The sequence below is a fragment of the Schistocerca cancellata genome, chromosome 1, assembly GCF_023864275.1.
Source record: "Schistocerca cancellata isolate TAMUIC-IGC-003103 chromosome 1, iqSchCanc2.1, whole genome shotgun sequence".
Taxonomy (NCBI): Eukaryota; Metazoa; Arthropoda; class Insecta; order Orthoptera; family Acrididae; genus Schistocerca; species Schistocerca cancellata.
Genome location: NC_064626.1, coordinates 653,055,198 through 653,080,213, shown reverse-complemented (window position 1 = coordinate 653,080,213; position 25,016 = coordinate 653,055,198). Strand labels below are relative to the sequence as shown.

The following is a 25,016-nucleotide window of genomic DNA, read 5'->3' as shown; positions in this document are numbered from 1 at the left end:
GGGGTGTCAGCACAGCCCTGAGACAAAGATATTCCCGTCAAAATGCGAAATTCCCTTCTAAATTATAAATTATCGCCAAAATTCATCATTTCCACCATTGGAGTAGGTTGGAGGGGAGGGGGAGGAGGAGGGGTGGGGGGTAGGAGGGGGGAGGAGCTGGGGCACATGTGCAGCTGAGAAAAACATGTGATGTCATCCGAGGGCGGGGGTGGGCGTGGTAGTAGGTGGAGGTGGGCGAGGGTGGGGGTGATTAATTGATCAATTTAATTAATTTGCATATCAATTTGATATCAAAAGTGTAGCGATGCCGCCACTATACTACTACTGATGTGATTTCCGTCGTGGTTGGAGCACGGTTAGAAACGAGCTGGTACATCATACTGAACTTGTCCTCCATCACGATTTGCGACCACAGCGCTCTGCAGCGGCAGTTTTCAATGCGCATAAAACTGCTACTTTGGTTGTATTACAAAGCACATTTCCTCCACCGTCCGTATGCTAACGATGTTATTCTGTATGTAGGAGAAATAAAGAAAGACATCAATATCTGTAAAAATGATATATGACAAAAATGGAAACTCCATGTCCAGTCAATAAGGACATCAGCTTATACAGCTTCAGTTACAAATAGTGCGATACAAATTTACATTAGTCGTTCACATAAAATAAAAACTATTTCATTATTCTCACTTTTGGTTAAACCGAGAGGTAATTCTTATTGGATCCTTTCTTCTATTTGTAGCAGAACTTTTATGACATATGAAATACGAGTCTTGAAATAAGAAAGCTCAAACTCAACTACTGCAAACTATCACTGTTAAATTCCTGTGGTTTATATATCTCACAATCTCAAAATTATTTTCGATGAATTAATAAATACTGAATTGCGATCCAATCAGGTAAATACAAAGGAAGAAATCTTGCAGTGCACTGGTCCATGTTCCCTAAGGAGTTCACGAAATCGAATAAGCACGTTCTTAACATCGAATATTGCAGAATATAAGCCTATTGAAATAATAAGAAATTCCCAGAATCTTTAACTCACGTTTAACTACACGAGGGCACACTGAAAAGTATTGCCTCCGAATTTTTCATGTGAAAACTCTTTAAGCTTTCTAAATAAAACAAACGTTATTAGCATTTAAATCTTCATTCTTCATGTCTACATTAAATATTTATTTCTTAACGTAGTCACGGTGATGACGAAGAAATTTCTCCCAGTGGGAGACCAGTTCGTTGATACCGTCACTGTAGAATTTTGACTTAGTGACGGGGCCACAACCTCACTTCTGCTTGCATCGCTTCATCACTATGGAAGTGAAGTCCTCAAAGATGTTCTGTACGTTTTGGAAACATCGCGGTCAAGTCGGGGCTGCCTGGAGGACGATCGATGGCAGTAAACCGAAAGCTTCGGGTTGCTCTACATGTGCGGCGCTCGTGTGTGGTTTTGGAATTGTCACGCTGGAGGAGAGGGTGCTCCATGTGCGGACGAACTCTTCGAATGCGGCTTTTCGCGGATGATGCTGTAGTATACAGAGAAGTTGCAGCATTAGAAAATTGCAGCGAAATGCAGGAACATCTGCAGCGGATAGGCACTTGGTGCAGGGAGTGGCAACTGATCCTTAACATAGACAAATGTAATGTATTGCGAATACATAGAAAGAAGGATCCTTTATCGTATGATTATATGATAGCGGGACAAACACTGGTAGCAGTTACTTCTGTAAAATATCTGGGAGTATGCGTGCGGAACGATTTGAAGTAGAATGATCATATAAAATTAATTGTTGGTAAGGCGGGTACCAGGTTGAGATTCATTGGGAGAGTCCTTAGAAAATGTAGTCCATCAACAAAGGAGGTGGCTTACAAAACACTCATTCGACCTATACCTGAGTATTGCTCATCAGTGCCGCGCCGAAGTGGCCGTGCGGTTCTAGGCGCTGCAGACTGGAACCACGAGACCGCTACGGTCGCAGGTTCGAATCCTGCCGCGGGCATGGATGTGTGTGATGTCCTTAGGTTAGTTAGGTTTAACTAGTTCTAAGGTCTAGGAGACTAATGTCCTCAGAAGTTGAGTCCCATAGTGCTCAGAGCCAGAGCCATTGCTCATCAGTGTGGGATGCGTACCAGGTCGGATTGACAGAGGAGATAGAGAAGATCCAAAGAAGAGCGGAGCGTTTCGTCACAGTGTTATTTGGTAAGCGTGATAGCGTTACGGAGATGTTTAGCAAACTCAGTGCGCAGACTCTGCAAGAGAGGCGCTCTGCATCGCGGTGTAGCTTGTTGTCCAGGTTTCGAGAGGGTGCTTTTCTGGATGAGGTATCAAATATATTGCTTCCCCCTACTTATACCTCCCGAGGAGATCACGAATGTAAAATTAGAGAGATTCGAGCGCGCACGGAGGCTTTCCGGCAGTCGTTCTTCCCGTGATCCATACGCGACTGGAGCAGGGAAGGGAGGTAATGACTGTGGCACGTAAAGTGCCCTCCGTCACACACCGTTGGGTGGCTTGTGGAGTATAAATGTAGATGTAGATGTAGAACTCGATTACAACACGCTGTTTTTCAGTCACCGACATAGTTACGTACGCTACGTTGCACGCTAAAATTCGCAACCCTCTAGCGGCAGTGTGTTGCAAACATGCAGACATGGAAAATAAAGAAGTAGAATGTTAATAACATTTCTTTTATTTAAAAAGCTTTAAGAATTTCCACACTAAAAATTCAGAGGCTTTAATTTTCAACACGATCTCGTAATATATAGAACAAAAAACGACGCGTTTCTGATAAATTATCGAGTCACCGTTTCCATTAGCATACTACATGCGAACTGTAACATGGCATCTCGCTAGAGGAGGGGGTGGGCAGTGCGCATGAGATGTACAGGGTGGTCCATTGATCGTGACCGGGTCAAGTATCTCACGAAATAAAATACAGAACGTAGGTACGTTTGAACATTTTATTTCGGTTGTTCCAATGTGATACATAAACTTATCATTTCTGAAAACGCATGCTGTTACAGCGTGATTACCTAAATACCACATTAACGCAATAAATGCTAAAAATGATGTCCGTCCACCTAAATGCATTTGACAATACGTGTAACGACATTCCTCTCAACAGCGAGTAGTTCGCCTTCCGTAATGTTTGCACATGCATTGACAATGCGCTGACGCATGTTGTCAGGCGTTGTCGGTGGATCACGATAGCAAATATCCTTCAGCTTTCCCCACAGGAAGAAATCCGGGGACGTCAGATCCGGTGAACGTGCGGGCCATGGTACTGTGCTTTGACGACCAATCCACCTGTCATGAAATATGCTATTTAATACCGCTTCAAGCGCACGCGAGCTATGTGCCGAACATCCATCATGTTGGAAGTGCATCGCCATTTTGTCATGCAGTGAAACATCTTGTAGTAACATCGGTAGGACATTACGTAGGAAAGCTTACATTGCACCATTTAGATTGCCATCGATAAAATGGGGGTCAATTATCCTTCCTCCCCTAATGCCGCACCATACATTAACCCGCCAAGGTCGCTGATGTTCCACTTGTCGCAGCCATCGTGGATTTTCCGTTGCCCAATAGTGCATATTATAACGATTTACGTTACCGCTGTTAGTGAACGACGCTTCGTCGCTAAATAGAACGCGTGCCAAAAATCTGTCATCGTCCCGTAATTTCTCTTCTGCCCAGTGGCAGAACTGTACACGATGTTCAAAGTCGTCACCATGCAATTCCTGCTGCGTAGAAATATGGTGTGGGTGCAATCGATGTTGATGTAGCATTCTCAACACCGACGTTTTTGAGATTCTCGTGGCCGACCGGTTCTAGGCGCTACAGTCTGAAACCGCGAGACCGCTACGGTCGCAGGTTCGAATCCTGCCTCGGGCATGGATGTGTGTGATGTCCTTAGGTTAGTTAGGTTTAAGTAGTTCTAAATTCTAGGGGACTGATGAGCTCAGAAGTTAAGTCCCATAGTGCTGAAAGCCATTTGAACCATTTTTTTGAGATTCCCGATTCTCGCCCAGTTTGTCTGCTACTGATGTGCGGATTAGCCGCGACAGCAGCTAAAACACCTACTTGGGCATCATAATTTGTTGCAGGTCGTGGTTGAGGTTTCACATGTGGCTGAACACTTCCTGTTTCCTTAAATAACGTAACTATCCGGCGAACGGTCCGGACACCGAGCAGCATACATAGCACACGCCCGTTGGGCATTTTGATCACAATAGCCATACATCAACACGATATCGACCTTTTCCGCAATTGTTAAACGGTCCATTTTAACACGGGTAATGTATCACGAAGCAAATACCGTCCGCACTGGCGGAATGTTACGTGATACCACATACTTATACGTTTATGACTATTACAGCGCCATCTATCACAAAGCGAAAAAAGTAGTCCAACTAAAACATTCATATTTCTTTACGTACTACAGGAATACGTAATTAAAAATGGGGGTTCCTATTTTAAAAAACGCAGTTGATATCCGTTTGACCTATGGTAGCGCCATCTAGCGGGCCAACCATAGCGCCATCTGGTTTCCCCCTTCAAGCTAGACGAGTTTCGTTCTTTGTAGTTTTTTCGTTTGATGCTTATTTCGTGAGATATTTGGCCCGGTCACTATCAACGGACCACCTTGTATATAGGGTCTGTTATGGGTAACGGCGGGTACAGGGGCTAACGAACTCCATTTTCAACTACTGTAAGCATGCAATGCAGATAACACAAACCTGTATTTTGGTCTTCCATGAGTTGATAACCGGCTTCGCCGGCCGAAGTGGCCGTGTGGTTCTAGGCGCTGCAGTCTGGAACCGCGAGACCGCTACGGTCGCAGGTTCGAATCCTGCCTCGGGCATGGATGTGAGTGATGTCCTTAGGTTAGTTAGGTTTAACTAGCTGTAAGTTCTAGGGGACTAATGACCTCAGACGTTGAGTCCCATTGTGCTCAGAGCCATTTTTGATAACCGGCTTCCTTTTCCGAACTTGAGTGGAATGTAACACCCGCGATAGTCTAGTAACCGCACCATCACTCATTTTCGAAAAAAAAAAAACACAATGAAAACAGCACTACAAAACAAAGACATCGGCAGTAAGCTCAACGACAGAGCAGACGACAGTGCAGTCAACACGGGCTGTACAGCTGGCAAAGAACGTCTGCAAATCACTAAGACACGGAATCTCCCGACTGCTGCCCATCGGAACTGGGGAACCCACGTGCCAAGTTATATACCGAGGTGACGAAGTCATGGGGTAGCGATATGCAGATATACAGGGGGTGGTAGTATCGCGTACACAAGGTATAAAAGAACAATGCATTGGCGGAGCTGTCATTTGTACTCAGGTGATTCATATGAAAAGATTTCGGCGCGAGTACCGCCGAATGATGGAAATTAACGGGCTTTGAACGCGGAGTGGTAGTTGGTGGTAGACGCGTGGGACACATCATTTCGAAAATTGTCAGAAAATTCAGCATTCCGAGATCCATAATGTCGAAAGTGTGTCGAGCATACGAAATTTCAGACATTAGCTCTCACCACGGACAACGCAGTGGCCGACAGCCTACACTTAACAACTGAGAGTAGTGGTGTTTGCGTAGAGTTGTCAGTGCTAATAGACACGCAACATTGCCTGAAACGGCCGCAGAACTCAGTGTAGGACGTGCGACGAACGTATCCGTTAGGACAGTGTCCAGAAATCTAGTGTTATTGGGCTAATGTCAGTCGACGACCGAAGGGAGTGCCTTCACTAAAAACACGACATCACCTCCAGCGCCGTTCCTGGGCTCGTGACCCTATCGGCTGGATCTTAGGCGACTGGAAAACCGTAGCCTGGTCAGATGAGTCCCGGTTTTAGTTGATAAGAGGTGTTGGTAGGGTTCGAGAATGGTGCAGATCCCACGAAGTCACGCATCAAGTTGTCAACTAGGCACTGTGCAAGCTGGTGGTGACGCGATAATGATATGGGCTACGTTTACATGGAATGGACAGCGTCTTCTGGATGTTCGTCTAGTTGGAGACCGTTTTGCAGCCATTCATGGACGTCATGTTCTCAAATGACAAAGTAATTTTAATGGATGAAGAATGGCTCTGAGCACTATGAGACTTAACATCTGAGATCATCAGTCCCCTAGAACTTGGAACTACTTAAACCTAACTAACCTAAGGACATCACACACATCAATTCCCGAGGCATGATTCGAACCCGCGACCGTAGCAGTCGTGCGGTTCCGCACTGAAGCGCCTAGAACTGCTCGTCCACCGCGGCCGGCTTTAATGGATGACAACGCGCCGTGTCACCAGGCCACAGTTGTTCGCAACTGGCTCGACCCTTAGATAACAGTCGGCTGGAGGCTGATGTATTGAATTGCGAAGCAAATTGTGTGTTCCATCGTCAAGACTAGGGTGGGACGGTAAGAATTAAGTGTCAGTTTTGCGTCGGAAACAAGAAACTCGAATCTCAGAAGTTTGTCCATCCAGGGACCGTGGCTGCGTTAGTCGCTTCTAGAGACGTCGCCTGGAGACTGATTTATTGTATCGCGACGCAATTTGTGTGATCCATCGTCAATTCGAGTTTTGGACGGTCAGAATTAACTATTAGTTTTGCGTCGGAAACAAGAAACTTGACTCCCAGTAGAACGTCCATCAGGTGACCGAGGCAGCGTTAGACAATTGGATATTAGGCGGCTGGAGGCTGATGTATTGAATCTCGACGCAAATTGTGTGTTCCATCGTCCGTACCAGGGTGGGACGGTAAGAATTAACTGTCAGTTTTGCGTCGGAAACAAGAAACTTTACTCCCAGGAGAACGTCCATCCGGTGACCGTGGCAGCGTTAAGACCCTTGGAGAAAAGTCGGCTAGAGACTGATCGCGACGCAAATTGTGTGTTCCATCCTCATTACGAGGGTGGGAGGTTTACACTTATCTGTCAGATTTGCGTCGGATACAAGAAACGTGACTCCCAAGAGAACGTCCATCCGGTGACGGAGGCATCGTTAGACCCTTGGAGAGAAGTCGTCTGGAGACCGATGTATTGTATCGTGACACAATTTGTGTGTTCCATCGTCATTAGAAGGGTGGGAGGGTTACAATTAACTGTCAGTTATGCGTCCTAAACAAGAAACATGAATGACAGAAGTTCGTTCATCGAGAGACCACGGCTGGCTCGAAGAACATCCAGAACAGTTCGAGCGAACGGTTTGGCCAACCAGATCGCCCGACATGAATCTCATCGAACATCCTGCACCGGCAACACTTTTGCAATTACGGACGGCTATAGAGTCTGCACGGCTCAATATCTGTGCAGGGGACTTGGTGTGGCTTGTCGAGTTGCGACACAACGCCGGGCAAAAGGAGGTTCGACACGATATTAGGAGGTACCCCACAGGTCTCGTCCCCCGAGAGTAGTTCCCGTGTAGTACTTCCGCAATACGCAGTGCGCTGGAACGTGAAATAGCGCGACGTGGTGCGACAAAAGTCGACCAGCTACTCGTGTACTAACGCCGTGAGGACGGGATAACGACACCCTGACACAGAGAGCCGAGTGCCGCAGGCGGTCCGTACTCACGTCGGCGTCGCGCAGCCGGCGCCTGGCCGGCCGCTTGCCCACCAGTATCTGGACGAGCGCGGCGCAGCGCTGGCGGCCGCGGCGGCTGCGGCAGGACAGGTAGCGCTGGTAGCGCACGCCCTGCGCGCTCTGCAGCAGGCGGTAGGCGTAGCAGGCGCGCCACCGCTGCACCGCCGGGCCCAGCAGCAGCAGCTGCTCGGCGCACTCGCCGCCCTCCATGACAGCTCGACTGCTGGCGCGCGGCCTCCTCACCGCCTCTTACGTGCGTCGCCGCGAGTGAAAGCTGCGTTAACTCCATTAACGTCTACAGCTTCTAATTCCGAACGAGGCCGACTCGTCCCGCAGACTAGCGCAGCTTCCCATTTCGTTTTAAAACGGCGCTTCAGTGAGTGTTTAACACTTTGCAATCGTATGTACAGGGTGTTCATAGAGTCCTAATATCACTTCAAAAAACATAATTTGGAATTTTTTAAAATTTAATATGTAGGTGAAGTAGCATCTACATCTACATTTATACTCCGCAAGCCACCCAACGGTGTGTGGCGGAGTACACATTACGTGCCACTGTCATTACCTCCACTTCCTGTTCCAGTCGTCCGCAGCTCGTGGTCGTGCGGTAGCGTTCTCGCTTCCCACGCCCGGGTTCCCGGGTTCGATTCCCGGCGGATCAGGGATTTTCTCTGCCTCGTGATGACTGGGTGTTGTGTGATGTCCTTAGGTTAGTTAGGTTTAAGTAGTTCTAAGTTATAGGGGACTGATGACCGTAGATGTTAAGTCCCATAGTGCTCAGAGCCATTTTTGAACCTGTTCCAGTCGCGTATGGTTCGCGGGAAGAACGACTGCCGGAAAGCCTCCGTGCGCGCTCGAATCTCTCTAATTTTACATTCGTGATCTCCTCTGTAGGTATAAGCAATATATTCGATACCTCATCGAGAAACGCATCCTCTCGAAACCTGGACAGAAAGCTACACCGCGATGCAGAGCGCCTCTCTTGCAGAGTCTGCCACTTGAGTTTGTTAAACATCTCCGTAACGCTATCACGGTTACCAAATAACCCTGTGACGAAACGCGCCGCTCTTCTTTGGATCTTCTCTATCTCCTCCGTCAACCCGATCTGGTACGGATCCCACACTGATGAGCAATACTCAAGTATAGGTCGAACGAGTGTTTTGTAAGCCACCTCCTTTGTTGGTGGACTACATTTTCTAAGGACTCTCCTAATGAATCTCAACCTGGCACCCGCCTTACCAACAATTAATTTTATATGATCATTCCACTTCAAATCGTTCCGCACGCATACTCCCAGATATTTTACAGAAGTAACTGCTGCCAGTGTTTGTTCCTCTATCATATAATCATACAATAAAGGATCCTTCTTTCTATGTATTCGCAATACATTACATTTGTCTATGTTAAGGGTCAGTTGCCACTCCCTGCACCAAGTGCCTATTCGCTGCAGATGTTCCTGCATTTCGCTGCAGTTTTCTAATGCTGCAACTTCTCTGTATACTACAGCATCATCCACGAAAAGCCGCATGGAACTTCCGACACTATCTACTAGGTTATTTATATATATTGTGAAAAGCAATGGTCCCATAACACTTCCCTATGGCACGCCAGAGGTTACTTTAACGTCTGTAGACCTCTCTCCATTGAGAACAACATACTGTGTTCTGTTTGCTAAAAACTCTTCAATCCAGCCACACAGCTGGTCTGATATTCGGTAGGCACTTACTTTGTTTATCAGGCGACAGTGCGGAACTGCACCGAACGCCGTTCGGAAGTCAAGGAAAATGGCATCTACCTGGGAGCCTGTATCTAATATTGTCTGGGTCTCATGAACAAATAATGCGAGTTGGGTCTCACACGATCGCTGTTTCCGGAATCCATGTTGATTTCTACAGAGTAGATTCTGGGTTTCCAGAAACGAAAACTGTAAGACGCAATGTTTTTGAAGAAACAATAAACAGACAACTATTTACAAAATGGAAGGTTTACTTAAAGTCTTTGACCATGGTTTCAACGTTTTTAAAAACGTCTTCTTCAGAAGGAAATACTGACAACCTAAACAGATTATCAGAGAAAACATACATTTACACTGACGGAAAAATAATCGCAACATCAAAAATAATTTATGCATGGTAATGACATTTCGGGAGTACATTTGTCTAAGTAACATACAGGGTGTTACAAAAAAGTACGGCCAAACTTTCAGGAAACATTCCTCACACACAAATAAAGAAAAGATGTTATGTGGACATGTGTCCGGAAACGATTAATTTCCATGTTAGAGCTCATTTTAGTTTCGTCAGTATGTACTGTACTTCCTCGATTCACCGCCAGTTGTCCCAACTGAAGGAAGGTAATGTTGACTTCGGTGCTTGTGTTGACATGCTACTCATTGCTCTACAGTACTAGCATCAAGCACATCAGTACGTAGTATCAACAGGTTAGTGTTCATCACGAACGTGGTTTTGCAGTCAGTGCAATGTTTACAAATGCGGAGTTGGCAGATGCCCATTTGATGTATGGATTAGCACGGGCCAATAGCCGTGGCGCGGTACGTTTGTATCGAGACAAGTTTCCAGAACGAAGGTGTCCCGACAGGAAGACGTTCGAAGCAATTGATCGACGTCTTAGGGAGCACGGAACATTCCAGCCTATGACTCGCTACTGGGGAAGACCTAGAACGACGAGGACACCTGCAATAGACGAGGCAATTCTTCGTGCAGTTGACGATAACCCTAATGTCAGCGTCAGAGAAGTTGCTGCTGTACAAGGTAACGTTGACCACGTCACTGTATGGAGAGTGCTACGGGAGAACCTGTTGTTTCCGTACCATGTACAACGTGTGCAGGCACTATCAGGTAAGCTGATTGGCCTCCACGGGTACACTTCTGCGAATGGTTCATCCAACAATGTGTCAATCCTCATTTCAGTGCAAATGTTCTCTTTACGGATGAGGCTTCATTCCAACGTGATCAAACTGTAAATTTTCACAGTCAACATGTGTGGGCTGACGAGAATCCGCACGCAATTGTGCAATCACGTCATCAACACAGATTTTCTGTGAACGTTTGGGCAGGCATTGTTGGTGATGTCTTGATTGGTCCCCATCTTCTTCCACCTACGCTCAATGGAGCACGTTATCATGATTTCATACGGGATACTCTACCTGTGCTGCTAGAACATGTGCCTTTACAAGTACGACACAACATGTGGTTCATGCACGATGGAGCTCCTGCACATTTCAGTCAAAGTGTTCGTGCGCTTCTCAACAACAGATTCGGTGACCGATGGATTGGTAGAGGCGGACCAATTCCATGGCCTCCACGCTCTCCTGACCTCAACCCTCTTGACTTTCATTTATGGGGGTATTTGAAAGCTCTTGTCTACGCAACCCTGGTACCAAATGTAGAGACTCTTCGTGCTCGTATTGTAGACGGCTGTGATACAATACGCCATTCTCCAGGGCTGCATCAGCGCATCAGGGATTCCATGCGGCGGAGGGTGGATGCATGTATCCTCGCTAACGGAGGACATTTTGAACGTTTCCTGTAACAAAGTGTTTGAAGTCACGCTGGTACGTTCTGTTCCATGATTAATGTGATTTGAAGAGAAGTAATACAATTAGCTCTAAGATGGAAAGTAAGTGTTTCCGGACACATGTCCACATAACATATTTTCTTTCTTTGTGTGTGAGGAATGTTTCCTGAAAGTTTGGCCGTACCTTTTTGTAACACCCTGTGTAAGTGATTAACACTGCAAGATCGCAGGTTAATGTAAGGCCGATGTAAGCCATATCAAATGTGAAATGCTGGTACATTAATGAGCGGTGTAAGCACCAGAACGTTGATAATGACGATGTTTGGTGTGTGCGGCGCCCAACCGCGCGGTCATCAGCGCCCGTACAAAGCCCCAATTTTTTCACGGTCCAATCTTTTACGCAGTCCAATCTAGCCACTGCCGGTAATGATGATGATGATGATAATGAAATGATGAGGACAACACAAATACTCAGTTCTTGGGTAGAGAAAATACCCAACCCGGCCGGGGATCGAATCCTGAACCCCGTGATCCAGAGGTAGCAATGCTAACCACTAGACACGAGCTGCGGACCCAGAACGTTGAATGCAAGCATCCAAACGTGCGTGCATCGTGTTGTACACGTGCCAGATGTCAGTTAGTCGGATGTAGTTCCATGTCTGTTGCACTTGGTCGGTCAATACAGAGACTCCTAATTCTGTGGATGACGGTGGCGTAGTTGCCCGATGGTGTCCTCTCTCTCTCTCTCTCTCTCTCTCTCTCTCTCTCTCTCTCTCTCTTATATATATATATATATATATATATATATATATATATATATATATATATACTCGATTGGAGACAGGTCTGGTGATGAGCAGGCCAAGGCATCATGTCGGCACTTGTAGAGTATACTGGGTTACAACTGCGGTATGTCGGCGACAGTTTTCTTGTTGGAAAATGCCCTCTGGAGTGCTGTTCACCAATAGCAAAGACAACAGGTAGAATCACCAGACTGACGTACAAATCAAGAGTCAGGGTGCGTTAGATAATGACGAGAGTGCTCCTACTGTCATAAGAAATCACACCTGGACCATAACTCCGGGTGTAGGTCCAGTGAGCCTAACAAGCACACCGTCAACTGGCGTCCTCCTCAGCAACACGCGCCCATCACAGGCACCGAGGCACAACCGGTTTCCATCAGAAAACGCGACAGGCGTCCACCCTGCATCCCAATGAGCTCTCGCCTTACACCACTGAAGTCGCAAATAGTGGTGGTTTGTGGTCACTGGAATGCACGCTACAGGTATAGGACAGAAAACTGTCACTGAAGTGTAGGAAGAGCTGCCTGCTACCAATATACAAGTGTAGAGCTGTAGAGGAACTTGTACACACACATACATATATGGTCAAAAGGGACAGGGCAGCAAATTATCACTGAAGTCTAGGAACAGCTGCCCCCTAATGATCTACAAGTCTACAGCTGCTGGGAAACTTGTACACATACACATATATACAATATAAGGAGGGATAGGGCAGCCAACAATCACTGAAGTGTAGGAAGGCCAATACACGCTACCTCACCTGATGGAAAATGCTTTACTGCTCTAATTACACGTCGAAATTGCCATGAAAAAACCACCACTCGTAAACAGCAGACCATAATGCGACATACGCAATGGGAATTGAGAAAAATCGTTGTATTTATAGAACTACTGCAAAAAGCAACCCCAAAAGATCTCGCCAGGAGAGAGTGGTGGCAGTGCATGTGTGTTCACCTCAATGTGTGGATACAGACTAATCAGCTTACCTCCCTTGCTGTCTTCTTTCTTCCCTCCCTCTCCTCCTCCGATAGGTTGGGACACTGGTTTTCCAGGCGTATTCTAATCTGTCGTCGATGATACGCAGAGAGATCCCTCTTACCATGCATGTATGTTTGTACAACTTCCTGAGCAGAAGTTTCACTTGCAGATCGGTAGGAGGCAATTCTTCCTACAGTTCAGTGACAGTTTGTTGTCCTATATCTTCTTACCATGTACGTGCGTACAAGCTCCTCAGTAGGTATACTCTTGCGGATAGGTAGGAGGCAGTTCTTCCACTAGCAACTGTACGACAGTTTCCCACTAATTTCGATTCATATTCTGGACCAGGGCACACTGCGCGTGTACATATACACACACGCGATCAAAGATGGGAACAAAACCCATTTTAAGCATCATCAGTCGAGCCTCACACACCAAGGCAAGCACCCCTGGTTCATTCGGTGTAGGAAGCTGAGTAGGAAAAGTTGTCTCCTGCACTGTGGATTGACTGGCAACAGAAAAAAATGAACAGTGCCAGCATAGGCAATGGCCTCTTTGGATTGTGACATGCATTCTCACTCCATCCTGCTGCCTCACCATTATCTGTTGAAAAGTATTCCCCCTACGTTCATTCATTGTATCATCTTTCCAACAACAAATATGAAACTATGGACACAGTTCTCAGCTGTATCCTTACAGGTAATAGAGTTATTAAACTCTTCCCTGTCCAACACCAACATCTCGTCAACTGAACACGTTTTCCAGCAATTTAATTGATTAACTTAATTAATTTTAAATAAATTAACAATATATTGCTCGAACTTAGCACCCATTTCATGTTATTAGATACGTTTTTCACGAAAGTGTGTTTCCATTGTCCCACCGATTTTTAGTAGTTGTGTTTATTTGAATTTAAAGCACCAAGGCTGTAGGTTTATTGTTAATGGGGTTTCCCTCTCCAAATTTAGAAAATTGTTCCAGCAGGAAAACACACACAGCAGTGTGAACAGTTCTCAGGACAGTACCTTATGAACTTCCTCTCTAGTACTTCAGCACAGACTGAGGCTTTCTCCCATCAGTTTACAAGTGGGGGGAGGGAATGAGGGAGACGGGAAATGGGGAAGGGAAAGTGGGGGAGGGAGGAGGAGCGGTGGTGGCGACGTTAACAATGTAGCATTGCCCCCCCCCCCCCAGAGAAGAGGTGGATGGACTGCACAGGAAGAACCGCCATCTTAAATAAATTTGGCAATATCGCAGATTACGCTGACTTCAGCTTTATTCCACTGTTAAGATCAACTGTTCATAAAGTGTTATGTAACCAATTACACCTTTTTGCAGCGAAAGTGCAAATGGTCCAAGCACTGCAGCAATACGACTGTCCTCTGCAGCATGCATTTGCATGTTCCATGCTGACCTCCTTAGATGCAGGCAATAACTATCTGAAAAAAGTGCCTTTTGCAAATGAAATCACATTTCAAATTCCTGGACATGAGAACCGCTACAACGTTAGGATTTAGGCTCCGAAAACCCACACAACAAAATGAACCATTCGTGATAGCCCAAAGCTTAATGCTTGATAGACCCATCTCTCATCGCAGAGAAAATCATAATGGGAAATATTTATTTCGACATAGACGAACAGTTCCTAGTACCACAGCGCAAAGGCTGCAGCCGTCCATCGTCTTCCAGCATGACAGTGCAACAACGCAACATTGGAGTTTGACCAAGTGCTGCATGCTGAGTGGTCCCATCGCATGGTCCCCACGACCTCTCGATGTCACACAACTCGATTCCTTTTTGTGCGGTTAAGTGAAGGATCACATGCACACAACATCAGCAATGACACTGCTACCCTCCGAATGAAACAACAAGTTTACTGTTACCAATCGTAGTGACCGGCAACGGTAAACTTGTTGTTCCATTCGATGTCAGTAACAGTCACGTTAAAGCCTAACCTAAAACGTTCGCATTTAAAATTGGTACCCTAGGAACACGAATCTGTAAAACAACCTGAAGTGTTGATTCTGCAATGGTGACCCGAACATCGCCTTGATGTTCTACGAGCAACGGGTAGGGCACGCGTGCCTGCAATGGGGCACCGAATCAAATGCTTTCTGTGAATCCAGAAATATGGAATCTGTCTGTTACCCTTCATTTCGCAGTATATCATGTGAGGGCAGGGCAAGCTGAATTTCGCACGAGCGATGCTTTCTAAAATCGTGATGATTCATGGACATAAGCTTCTCAGTCACAAGTAAGTTTAATATATCTGAACTGAGAATATGTTCAGGGATTCTGTAGCAAATCAAAGTTAGGGGTATTGTACTGTCAGCAAATCAAGGTTAGGGGTATCGGTCTCTAATTTTGCATGTCCGTTCTTTTACCCTTCTTATGTACTGGAGTCACCTACGCTTTTTTCCGGTCACTTGGGACTTCGTGCTGGGCTAGAGATTCACGATAAATGCAGACCAAGTAAAGGGCCAATGCCGTAGAGTACCCTTTGTAAAACCGAAATGCTATTCCGTCCGGACCTGGTGATTTATTTGCTTTCAGATCTTTCAGCTGTTTCTTGACGGGCACATGGAATAAATTCACGATTATGTGAGTGGCTCGAAGACTTCTTACGCAATAGAATCTAGTACGTTGTCCTCGACGGCGAGTGTTCATCAGAGACAAGGATACCGCCAGGAGTGCCCCAGGGAAGTGTGACAGGACCTCTGTTGTTCTCTGTATACATAAATGATTTGGAGGACAGGGTGGGCAGCAGTCTGCGGCTGTTTGCTGGTAACGCAGTGGTGTGTGGTAAGGTGTCAAAATTGAGTGACTGTAAGAACAAGACGACTCAGACAATGGCAGGTAGCTCTAAATGCGGAAAAATATAAGTTAATGCGGATGAGTAGGATTAACAAACCTGTAATGTTTGACTACAGCTGTACTGGTGTCCTGCTTGACACCGTCACTTCGTTCAAATATCTGGGCGTAACGTTGCAAAGCGATATGAAATGGAACGTGCATGTGAAAGTTGTAGAAGGAAAGCCGAACGGTCGATTTTGGTTTCTTGGGAAAATTTAAGGAAAGAATGGTTCACCCGTAAAGGAAAGCGCATATATGACGCTGGTGCGACCTATTCTTGGGTACTGCTCGAGTGTTTGGGATCCATACCAGGTCGGGTTAACGGAAGACATCGAATCAATTCAGAAGCGGGCGGCTAGATTTGTTACCGGTAGATTCGAACAATACGTAAGTGTTACAGAGATGTTTCGGGAACACAAATGGGAATTCCTGGAGGGAAGGTGACGTTCTTTTCGAGAAACACTACTGAGAAAATTTGGAGAACCGGCATTTGAAGCTGACTGTCAAACGATTCTACTGTCGCCATCATACATTGTGCGTAGAGATTACGAAGATACGATACGAGAAATTACTGCTCATACGGAGCCACACAGATAGTCGTTTTTCCCCCGTTCTGTTTGCGAATGGTACAGGAAAGGATATTAACTAGTAGTGGTACACGGTGCCCTTCGCCACGCACCGTGCGGTGGCTTACGGAATATCTTTGTAGATGTAAATGTAGCTGTAAAAGTTTTATAACAAACCAACATGCTCTACTTCTAGTATTTTTCAAGTTATGGTTTTTTTTACATTTGTTTTACATTATAGTGTTTGAAGGTTCATTGTGACTACCATTAACGATTGGCGGACTTCCCACCTGGATTCGATTTCTTACCATAGCTGCTACAACATAAATGGTTCAAAAAAGTTTTGTAGGTTTGTACCACTTGTACACCAGCAAACGTGTCTAAGCTTACATTCAACCGTTGAAGGGAATGGAAGAGCAAATCTCAAAAAATACGAAGAATGAAAAATAACTTTGCTATGAAATAGAACCATAACAATAACGAAATACAAGCCGTTTGTTCGAAACTGTATATCTTTGCATTTGGATAGTATATTGCAGTGCCTGTGCTGTTCAAAAGTACGATGCAATCTCCTCCAGACATGTATGAATGTTCGAAGGAGCAGGCACTGTGGCGACTACAGGCGTTGTAAATAATACATTAAATGTATTCGCAGTTGCGATTATAGACAATCGTCTGCTGTATAACGGAATGACGACAATGCAAATTTATGCTAGACTGGGACTCGAACGCTGATTTCTCGCTTTTTGCGAGCGGTCGCTTTGTACTTACAAGGGAACCTCCCCATCGCACCCCCCTCAGATTTTGTTGTAAGTTGGCACAGTAGATAGGCCTTGAAAAACTGAACACAGATCAATCGAGAAAACAGGAAGAAGTTGTGTGGAACTATGAAAAAAATAAGCAAAATATACAAACTGAGTAGTCCATGCGCAAGATACCAACATCAAGGAGAATGTGAGCTCAGGAGCGCCGTGGTCCCGTGGTTAGCGTGAGCAGATGGGGCACGAGAGGTCCTTGGTTCAAGTCTTCCCTCGAGTGAAATGTTTGATTTTTTATTTTCAGACAATTATTATCTGTCCGTCCGTCCGTGACAAACACTTATGTTTTCATCACTTTTTTGGGAGTGATTATCACATCCACAAGAAAACCTAAATTGGGCAAGGTAGAAGAATCTTTTTAACCATTCGCCAAGTGTACAAGTCAGGTCGGTCGACAACATATTCCTGTCATGTGACGCACATGCCGTCACCAGTGTCGTATGCAATATATCAGACGTGTTTTCCTGTGGAGGAATCGGTTGACCTATGACCTTGCGACCAAATGTTTTCGGTTCGCATTGGAGAGGCACGTCATTTCGTCCACTAATCGCACGGTTTTGCGGTGCGGTCACAAAACACAGACACTAAACTTATTACAGTGAACAGAGACGTCAATGAACGAACGGACAGATCATAACATTGCGAAAATAAGGAAGTTAAAATGTTCACCTGAGGGAAGAATTGAACCAAGAACCTCTCTTTCCGCAGTTGCTCACGCTAACCACGGGACCACGGCACTTCTTAACACAAGGGGCCTTGATGTTGGTTATCTTGCACATGGACTACCCAGTTTGTATATTTTGCTAATTTTTTTCATATTTCCACAAAACTTCTTCCTGTTTTCTCGATTGATCTGTGTTCAGTTTTTCAAGGCCTATCCACTATGCCAAATCTGAGGGGGGTGCGATGGGGAGGTTCCCTTGTTAGTCTATCCGAGTTCGTTTCACGGCTAAACCCAAACTTCCATTCATCGTCAACCATGAGTCTACTAACTGCACTCCTATATAGATTATGTACACTCCTGGAAATGGAAAATAGAACACATTGACACCGGTGTGTCAGACCCACCATACTTGCTCCGGACACTGCGAGAGGGCTGTACAAGCAATGATCACACGCACGGCACAGCGGACACACCAGGAACCGCGGTGTTGGCCGTCGAATGGCGCTAGCTGCGCAGCATTTGTGCACCGCCGCCGTCAGTGTCAGCCAGTTTGCTGTGGCATACGGAGCTCCATCGCAGTCTTTAACACTGGTAGCATGCCGCGACAGCGTGGACGTGAACCGTATGTGCAGTTGACGGACTTTGAGCGAGGGCGTATAGTGGGCATGCGGGAGGCCGGGTGGACGTACCGCCGAATTGCTCAACACGTGGGGCGTGAGGTCTCCACAGTACATCGATGTTGTCGCCAGTGGTCGGCGGAAGGTGCACGTGCCCGTCGACCTGGGACCGGACCGCAGCGACGCACGGATGCACGCCAAGACCGTAGGATCCTACGCAGTGCCGTAGGGTACCGCACCGCCACTTCCCAGCAAATTAGGGACACTGTTGCTCCTGGGGTATCGGCGAGGACCATTCGCAACCGTCTCCATGAAGCTGGGCTACGGTCCCGCACACCGTTAGGCCGTCTTCCGCTCACGCCCCAACATCGTGCAGCCCGCCTCCAGTGGTGTCGCGACAGGCGTGAATGGAGGGACGAATGGAGACGTGTCGTCTTCAGCGATGAGAGTCGCTTCTGCCTTGGTGCCAATGATGGTCGTATGCGTGTTTGGCGCCATGCAGGTGAGCGCCACAATCAGGACTGCATACGACCGAGGCACACAGGGCCAACACCCGGCATCATGGTGTGGGGAGCGATCTCCTACACTGGCCGTACATCACTGGTGATCGACGAGGAGACACTGAATAGTGCACGGTACATCCAAACCGTCATCGAACCCATCGTTCTACCATTCCTAGACCGGCAAGGGAACTTGCTGTTCCAACAGGACAATGCACGTCCGCATGTATCCCGTGCCACGCAACGTGCTCTAGAAGGTGTAAGTCAACTACCCTGGCCAGCAAGATCTCCGGATCTGTCCCCCATTGAGCATGTTTGGGACTGGATGAAGCGTCGTCTCACGCGGTCTGCACGTCCAGCACGAACGCTGGTCCAACTGAGGCGCCAGGTGGAAATGGCATGGCAAGCCGTTCCACAGGACTACATCCAGCATCTCTACGATCGTCTCCATGGGAGAATAGCAGCCTGCATTGCTGCGAAAGGTGGATATACACTGTACTAGTGCCGACATTGTGCATGCTCTGTTGCCTGTGTCTATGTGCCTGTGGTTCTGTCAGTGGGATCATGTGATGTATCTGACCCCAGGAATGTGTCAATAAAGTTTCCCCTTCCTGGGACAATGAATTCACGGTGTTCTTATTTCAATTTCCAGGAGTGTATATTCCCGCACAAGGAACACATTTTAACTGAAGTCGCTTCTCCGAAGTCGGCGGATAAAATATATTATTTTGACTAATACTGACATAGTGAGACCGTGGCTGTGTACAATTAATGCAGGCTGATTCTTACAAAGAAGAAGACAGCAACCAGCCACTATTAATACTGCTATTTATTTAAGTAAATAGGCCGTAACCGGCTTCGAACTGAGAAGTTCATCATCAGACGGCTGTTCACGTGATTTGCAAGATAAGCTTTACATGATCGTCAGTTTTCGATTTTTATTCTTCCAGTGTGGCGAAATATTCTTGGTGTGTTGGTGCCATCGAGAATGCCGCGCGATTTTGTTGCGAAGTTGCAGGATTGTATTTTTCAAATATTCCAAAATATATGCAGCACTTACATAATTTGCACGTCACCATATTGTGCAAAGCACCACACACACACACACACACACACACACACACACACACACACACACATCAAAAAGTATTTGCCACCTGTGAAGTTGACACGAAGATTGCGTGTAGCTCCTGCCATAATGAGTACCACAATTCACAGTCCAGTTGAAGAAAAATGGACATCTTTAAAATGGGTAGTCACAGACAAATGTAAGTACAGCGAAGGTAACTGCGAAGAAATCTTGGGCAACAGAAGAAGTACTTCAGTAGATCGATGGGAGAAGCACAAAAATGCTCGGTAGCAGACAAGAACACAGCAACTTATTGTCACTGAGGAATGAAATAAACAGAAAGTGCCGGAAAACTAAAGCAAGATGGCTACAGGAAGTATCTGAAGAAACTTACAAGAAATGCTCACTGGAAGGACTGATTCAGCATATGTGAAACGAAAAGCGGAAAGGGACCTCTTGTAGAAAATTTTGGATTTTAGGTTACTGTAATTTTTAAGTTCAGCACTGAATTCTCAAAAAGTTATTTTTAAAAATAGATTTCTATGTCTAACTTTGAGTGAGTTATGACAAGCTGAATATTTGTGATGGAAAAGACGTGTTTTGACATAATGAGCTTTTAAGTTTCACTTTATTACCATTGATTAATTGGACTTATTTGGGAAACAAATTCTGCGTATATATTACCCTTTGCCTGATGGTACAAGGTTTTTTAAGCTGACGCAACATATTATGTTGTTACACGCTTCAGATCTACAGAACATTGCAGTGTACTTAAGTTTAAAACCAAGTAAATTGGCCCCAAATTGAGAGAAATTAGTGAACCCTGTGAAGTTCCCTTTTTGTGAAGTATTGGTAATTTTATTTGATGTCATGACCATTTCAAATTGGCAACATCCGTAGGTATTTATAACTCTAACATAAAAAGCACCAGTTGTCTTGTTTGGCTTTATTGTAATAACAAAATCTACTTCTTTTATACAAAAGAAGTTTCTTAAAATGCCTCTAAAATATAGGAGACGCTATTTTTTGAAGCACTGTATGCACAGCTACGAGATTTTGAAAAGGGGCCTTTTGTCAGGCCAGTGTTATTTCCCCATAATTACAAGAGGTCCGCTTTCAGAAGACCGATATCGTCTACTTTTAATGATATTATTGACTTCTGTTAAATTCAAACAAACTTCAAACAGATAATGGCGTGTACGGAATGAAATAACCCATCGTAATAAAAAAAAGAAAATGACTATTTTAGACACTATAGAACATTTTTTGTAGCAAGAGGTCCCTTTTCTCTTTCCATCCCACATATAGCAAAGTGAAGAATACCTTCGGTGAAGTTAAAAGAAAAGGTGTCAACATTAAAAGTGTAAGAAGAATTCCGATGTTAAATACAGAAGATAAAGCGTTCATAGGACTTCTCGACCTAGAGAAAGTGTTAGACAACGTAAAATGGTACAAGGTGTTCGAAATTCTCAGAAAAGTAGGTGTAAGCTATACGGAAACATTCAAAAGGATTTCGGGCTTGCAGCCGGTCGTCGTTAGCCTTCGTCCACGATATGGAAGCTAACGACGACTCACTGCAAGCCCGAAATCCTTTTGAATGTTTAGTTCGCCGGGAAAATTTTAAATTTCACATTATACGGAAATATTTAGCAAGGCTTGGAACGTTTATCGAAAAGATAGAATAAGCACTGAAATTAAAAGCTTACTGTGGTGTCAGTTGTAAGTTGTCGGTTCACGTAGCTGCTGCAGCTATCTCACTCGACCGCTCGTTTCGCATCCAATGTGCGTCAAGTCGAGACGGCAAGAACACGACAACGAAAGGCGTCTTGCGTTCTCCGTTTCAGCACGTGCAATTCAGGAACACCTCCATGCAAGGGCCTTTCTGTATTATGAGTTGCCTCATCGATGGAACATGTCTCAAAGGTAAATGAAAACTTAGACCCTAAACTTAATTATAAAAAGTACCGAGAGACAGTATGTGCATGCGTGTGAGAGATACATACCCTAATAAAATCGGACCGTCCTTTTGAAAATAAAAATTTTATAGTCCTACGTGGAACTTAACATTTACCTCAAGTTTCTGACTTAATTCGTGTGGGCCCGCATTTCGTGGTCGTGCGGTAGCGTTCACGCTTCCCACGCACGGGTTCCCGGGTTCGATTCCCGGCGGGGTCAGGGATTTTCTCTGCCTCGTGATGGCTGGGTGTTGTGTGCTGTCCTTAGGTTAGTTAGGTTTAAGTAGTTCTAAGTTCTAGGGGACTGATGCCCATAGATGTTAAGTCCCATAGTGCTCAGAGCCATAATTCGTGTGGACAATGTAGTCCTGTGAACGTTTTTGAAACACCCATCCTAGAATATCGCTCAAAGATGAGTGACCCGCTCCAAATCAGACTAACAGGGGATATTCAAGGTATATAAAGCAGGGCAGCATGAATGATTACAGGTTTGTGTAGACAGGAGAATGTCACGGAGATGCTGAAAAAAACTGTACTGGCAGACGCTTGAATAATAGATGCAGACTATTCCCTTGAAGTCTACTTACAAAGTTTCAAGGACCAGCCTTAAGGAATCTAGGAATGTGCCAAAGATACTTACATCTCCCACAGGGACGGCGAAGACGTGATTGAAGCTTAGACTAGTTACAGCACATGCAGAGAAATTTGACCGGTCAGTCTTTTCTCGCGCCCCATACGCGACTGGAACGGGAAGAACCACCAATAACAATGGAAAGTATCCTATGTTATTGTGTACCTCGTACCAATTTAAATCGCCCGGACAGTAGCGCGTGTTAAACTTCTAATCAAGCTAACGGGCCTATGGGGTATCGTCTCAGATGTGCGACTGGATTCGTGATTTCCTGTCAGGAAGGTCGCAGTTCGTAGTAATAGACGGCAAATCATCGAGTAAAACTGAAGTGATATCAAGTGTTCCCCAGGGAAGCGTCCTGGGACCTCTGCTGTTCGTGATCTATATAAATGACCTGGGTGACAATCTGAGCATTTCTCTTCGGTTGTTCGCAGATGATGCTGTAATTTACTGTCTAGTAAGGTCATCCGAAGACCAGTATCAGTTGCAAAGCGATTTAGAAAAGATTGCTGTATGGTGTGGCAGGTGGCAGTTGACGCTAAATAACGAAAAGTGTGAGGTGATCCACATGAGTTCCAAAAGAAATCCGTTGGAATTCGATTACTCGATAAATAGTACAATTCTCAAGGCTGTCAATTCAACTAAGTATCTGGGTGTTAATATTACGAACAATTTCAGTTGGAAAGACCACATAGATAATATTGTGGGGAAGGCGAGCCAAAGGTTGCGTTTCATTGGCAGGACACTTAGAAGATGCAACAAGTCCACTAAAGACACAGCTTACACTACACTCGGTCGTCCTCTGTTAGAATATTCCTCCGCGGTGTGGGATCCTTACCATGTGGGATTGACGGAGGACATCGAAAGGGTGCAAAAAAGGGCAGCTCGTTTTGTATTATCACGTAATGGGGGAGAGAGCGTGGCAGATATGATACGCGAGTTGGGATGGAAGTCATCAAAGTAAAGACGTTTTCCGTCGCGGCGAGATCTATTTACGAAATTTCAGTCATCAACTTTCTCTTCCGAATGCGAAAATATTTTGTTGAGTCCAACCTACATAGGTAGGAATGATCATCAAAATAAAATAAGAGAAATCAGAGCTCGAACAGAAAGGTTTAGGTGTTCGTTTTTCCCGCGGGCTGTTCGAGAGTGGAATGGTAGAGAGATAGTATGATTGTGGTTCGATGAACCCTTTGCCAAGCACTTAAATGTGAATTGCAGAGTAATCATGTAGAAGTAGATGTAGATGTAGAAAGCACCTCTTCCGGAGAGTTGTACCGGCGCGGGATCGAATTTGCCAGGCGGATGAACGATGATAAATGGTGTGCTGGCCAACCTGCATGCGGTTTTTAGGCGCTTTTCCACGTCCGACTAGGTGAATACCGGGCTGATACCCAAGCCCCGCCTGAGTTACACGCTTCCCAAACATTAAGAAAACTTTCACACACTTTCACATGAAACAGACTAAACGCAGAGCATTGGAGTGCACACATTCCATCCCAGAGAGTAATGGGGTGCCGACAGGAAGGGTAACGACTACCTCTATAATTAACTTTGCGAGATGCATTGGTACCCATGCCGACCCCCAATGATGTGAGACAAAGGTACAAGAAAAAGGAGGGGGTACAATTCGTACCAACTTAACAAAAACACAATTTCACTGAAAAGTCCTAACAAAATGTGTTGTGGCTGGAGTGCTCGCAGCCGCTGTGGCGGGCGGGCGTCCCTGCGGCGACGACCAGCTTTCAGCGCCGCTCTGCCAGCGTAGCGCCGGCGGCGGCAGCGGCGCCGTGTCTAAAAGTGTTCAGTGCTCGGCGCGTCTCCTCAGCCGCCACATCTGCCGCCATGCCGGGCTCGGGACACTACTACCACCACTACTTCCACGACTCGCCCGCGGACCTCATCCGCAACCACCTCGACCACTTCCGCCGGAGCAGGTGTGTACTTCCGCTGCACTGCAAACCTTCTACAATCACACCGTAGCATCCCGTTTTGTCGGTAATGCTTAATCATCACAGCACACATTACCAGAAAACTAGACTACATTCTACAACCGCTTCTTCACCCTAGTACCAGGGCAACTTTGGGGCACATATATCACAAAGTAACAAAAATTTCTGTTTACTTTCTATTAAATAATATAAAAACAAAAAAGTTAGAACACTTCGCCTACTTTCATTCCGTAATGTCTTACAGGGTCAATTTCTGAGGTAATGCATGCAGCCAAGCTAACATTTCCAAGTCCAAAAGAGTGTAATACGAATTCTTTGCTGGTCAACTCGAGAACGTTCTGCATAGGCTTGTTTAAGGATCTCTACTACTTTCCAATACGTTTATTCCTTTATGAAGTTTGTCATGATTAATATTATATCCATTTTTTTCTAAACCAACACCACACACACTGAATCAATACTCTAAATAAGAATAATCTTCATAAAGATG

General features: G+C 45.6%; 2 protein-coding genes across 3 annotated transcripts in view; one reads left to right on the top strand and one right to left on the bottom strand.

The window, feature by feature from the left end:
• The window catches only part of LOC126183463 (transmembrane channel-like protein 7), a 175,669-nt gene that overhangs the window by 96,551 nt on the left and 54,102 nt on the right, over nt 1-25,016 (bottom strand). The gene's annotated exons all lie outside the window — the stretch shown is intronic.
• The window catches only part of LOC126183439 (calpain-A), a 642,654-nt gene continuing 642,032 nt past the window's right edge, over nt 24,395-25,016 (top strand). For both annotated transcript variants that reach the window (XM_049925446.1, XM_049925430.1), the window contains exon 1: nt 24,395-24,511. In XM_049925446.1, the coding sequence (XP_049781403.1) occupies nt 24,420-24,511 (92 nt within the window). In that variant the 5' untranslated portion in view covers nt 24,395-24,419. The remainder of the gene's footprint in view (nt 24,512-25,016) is intronic.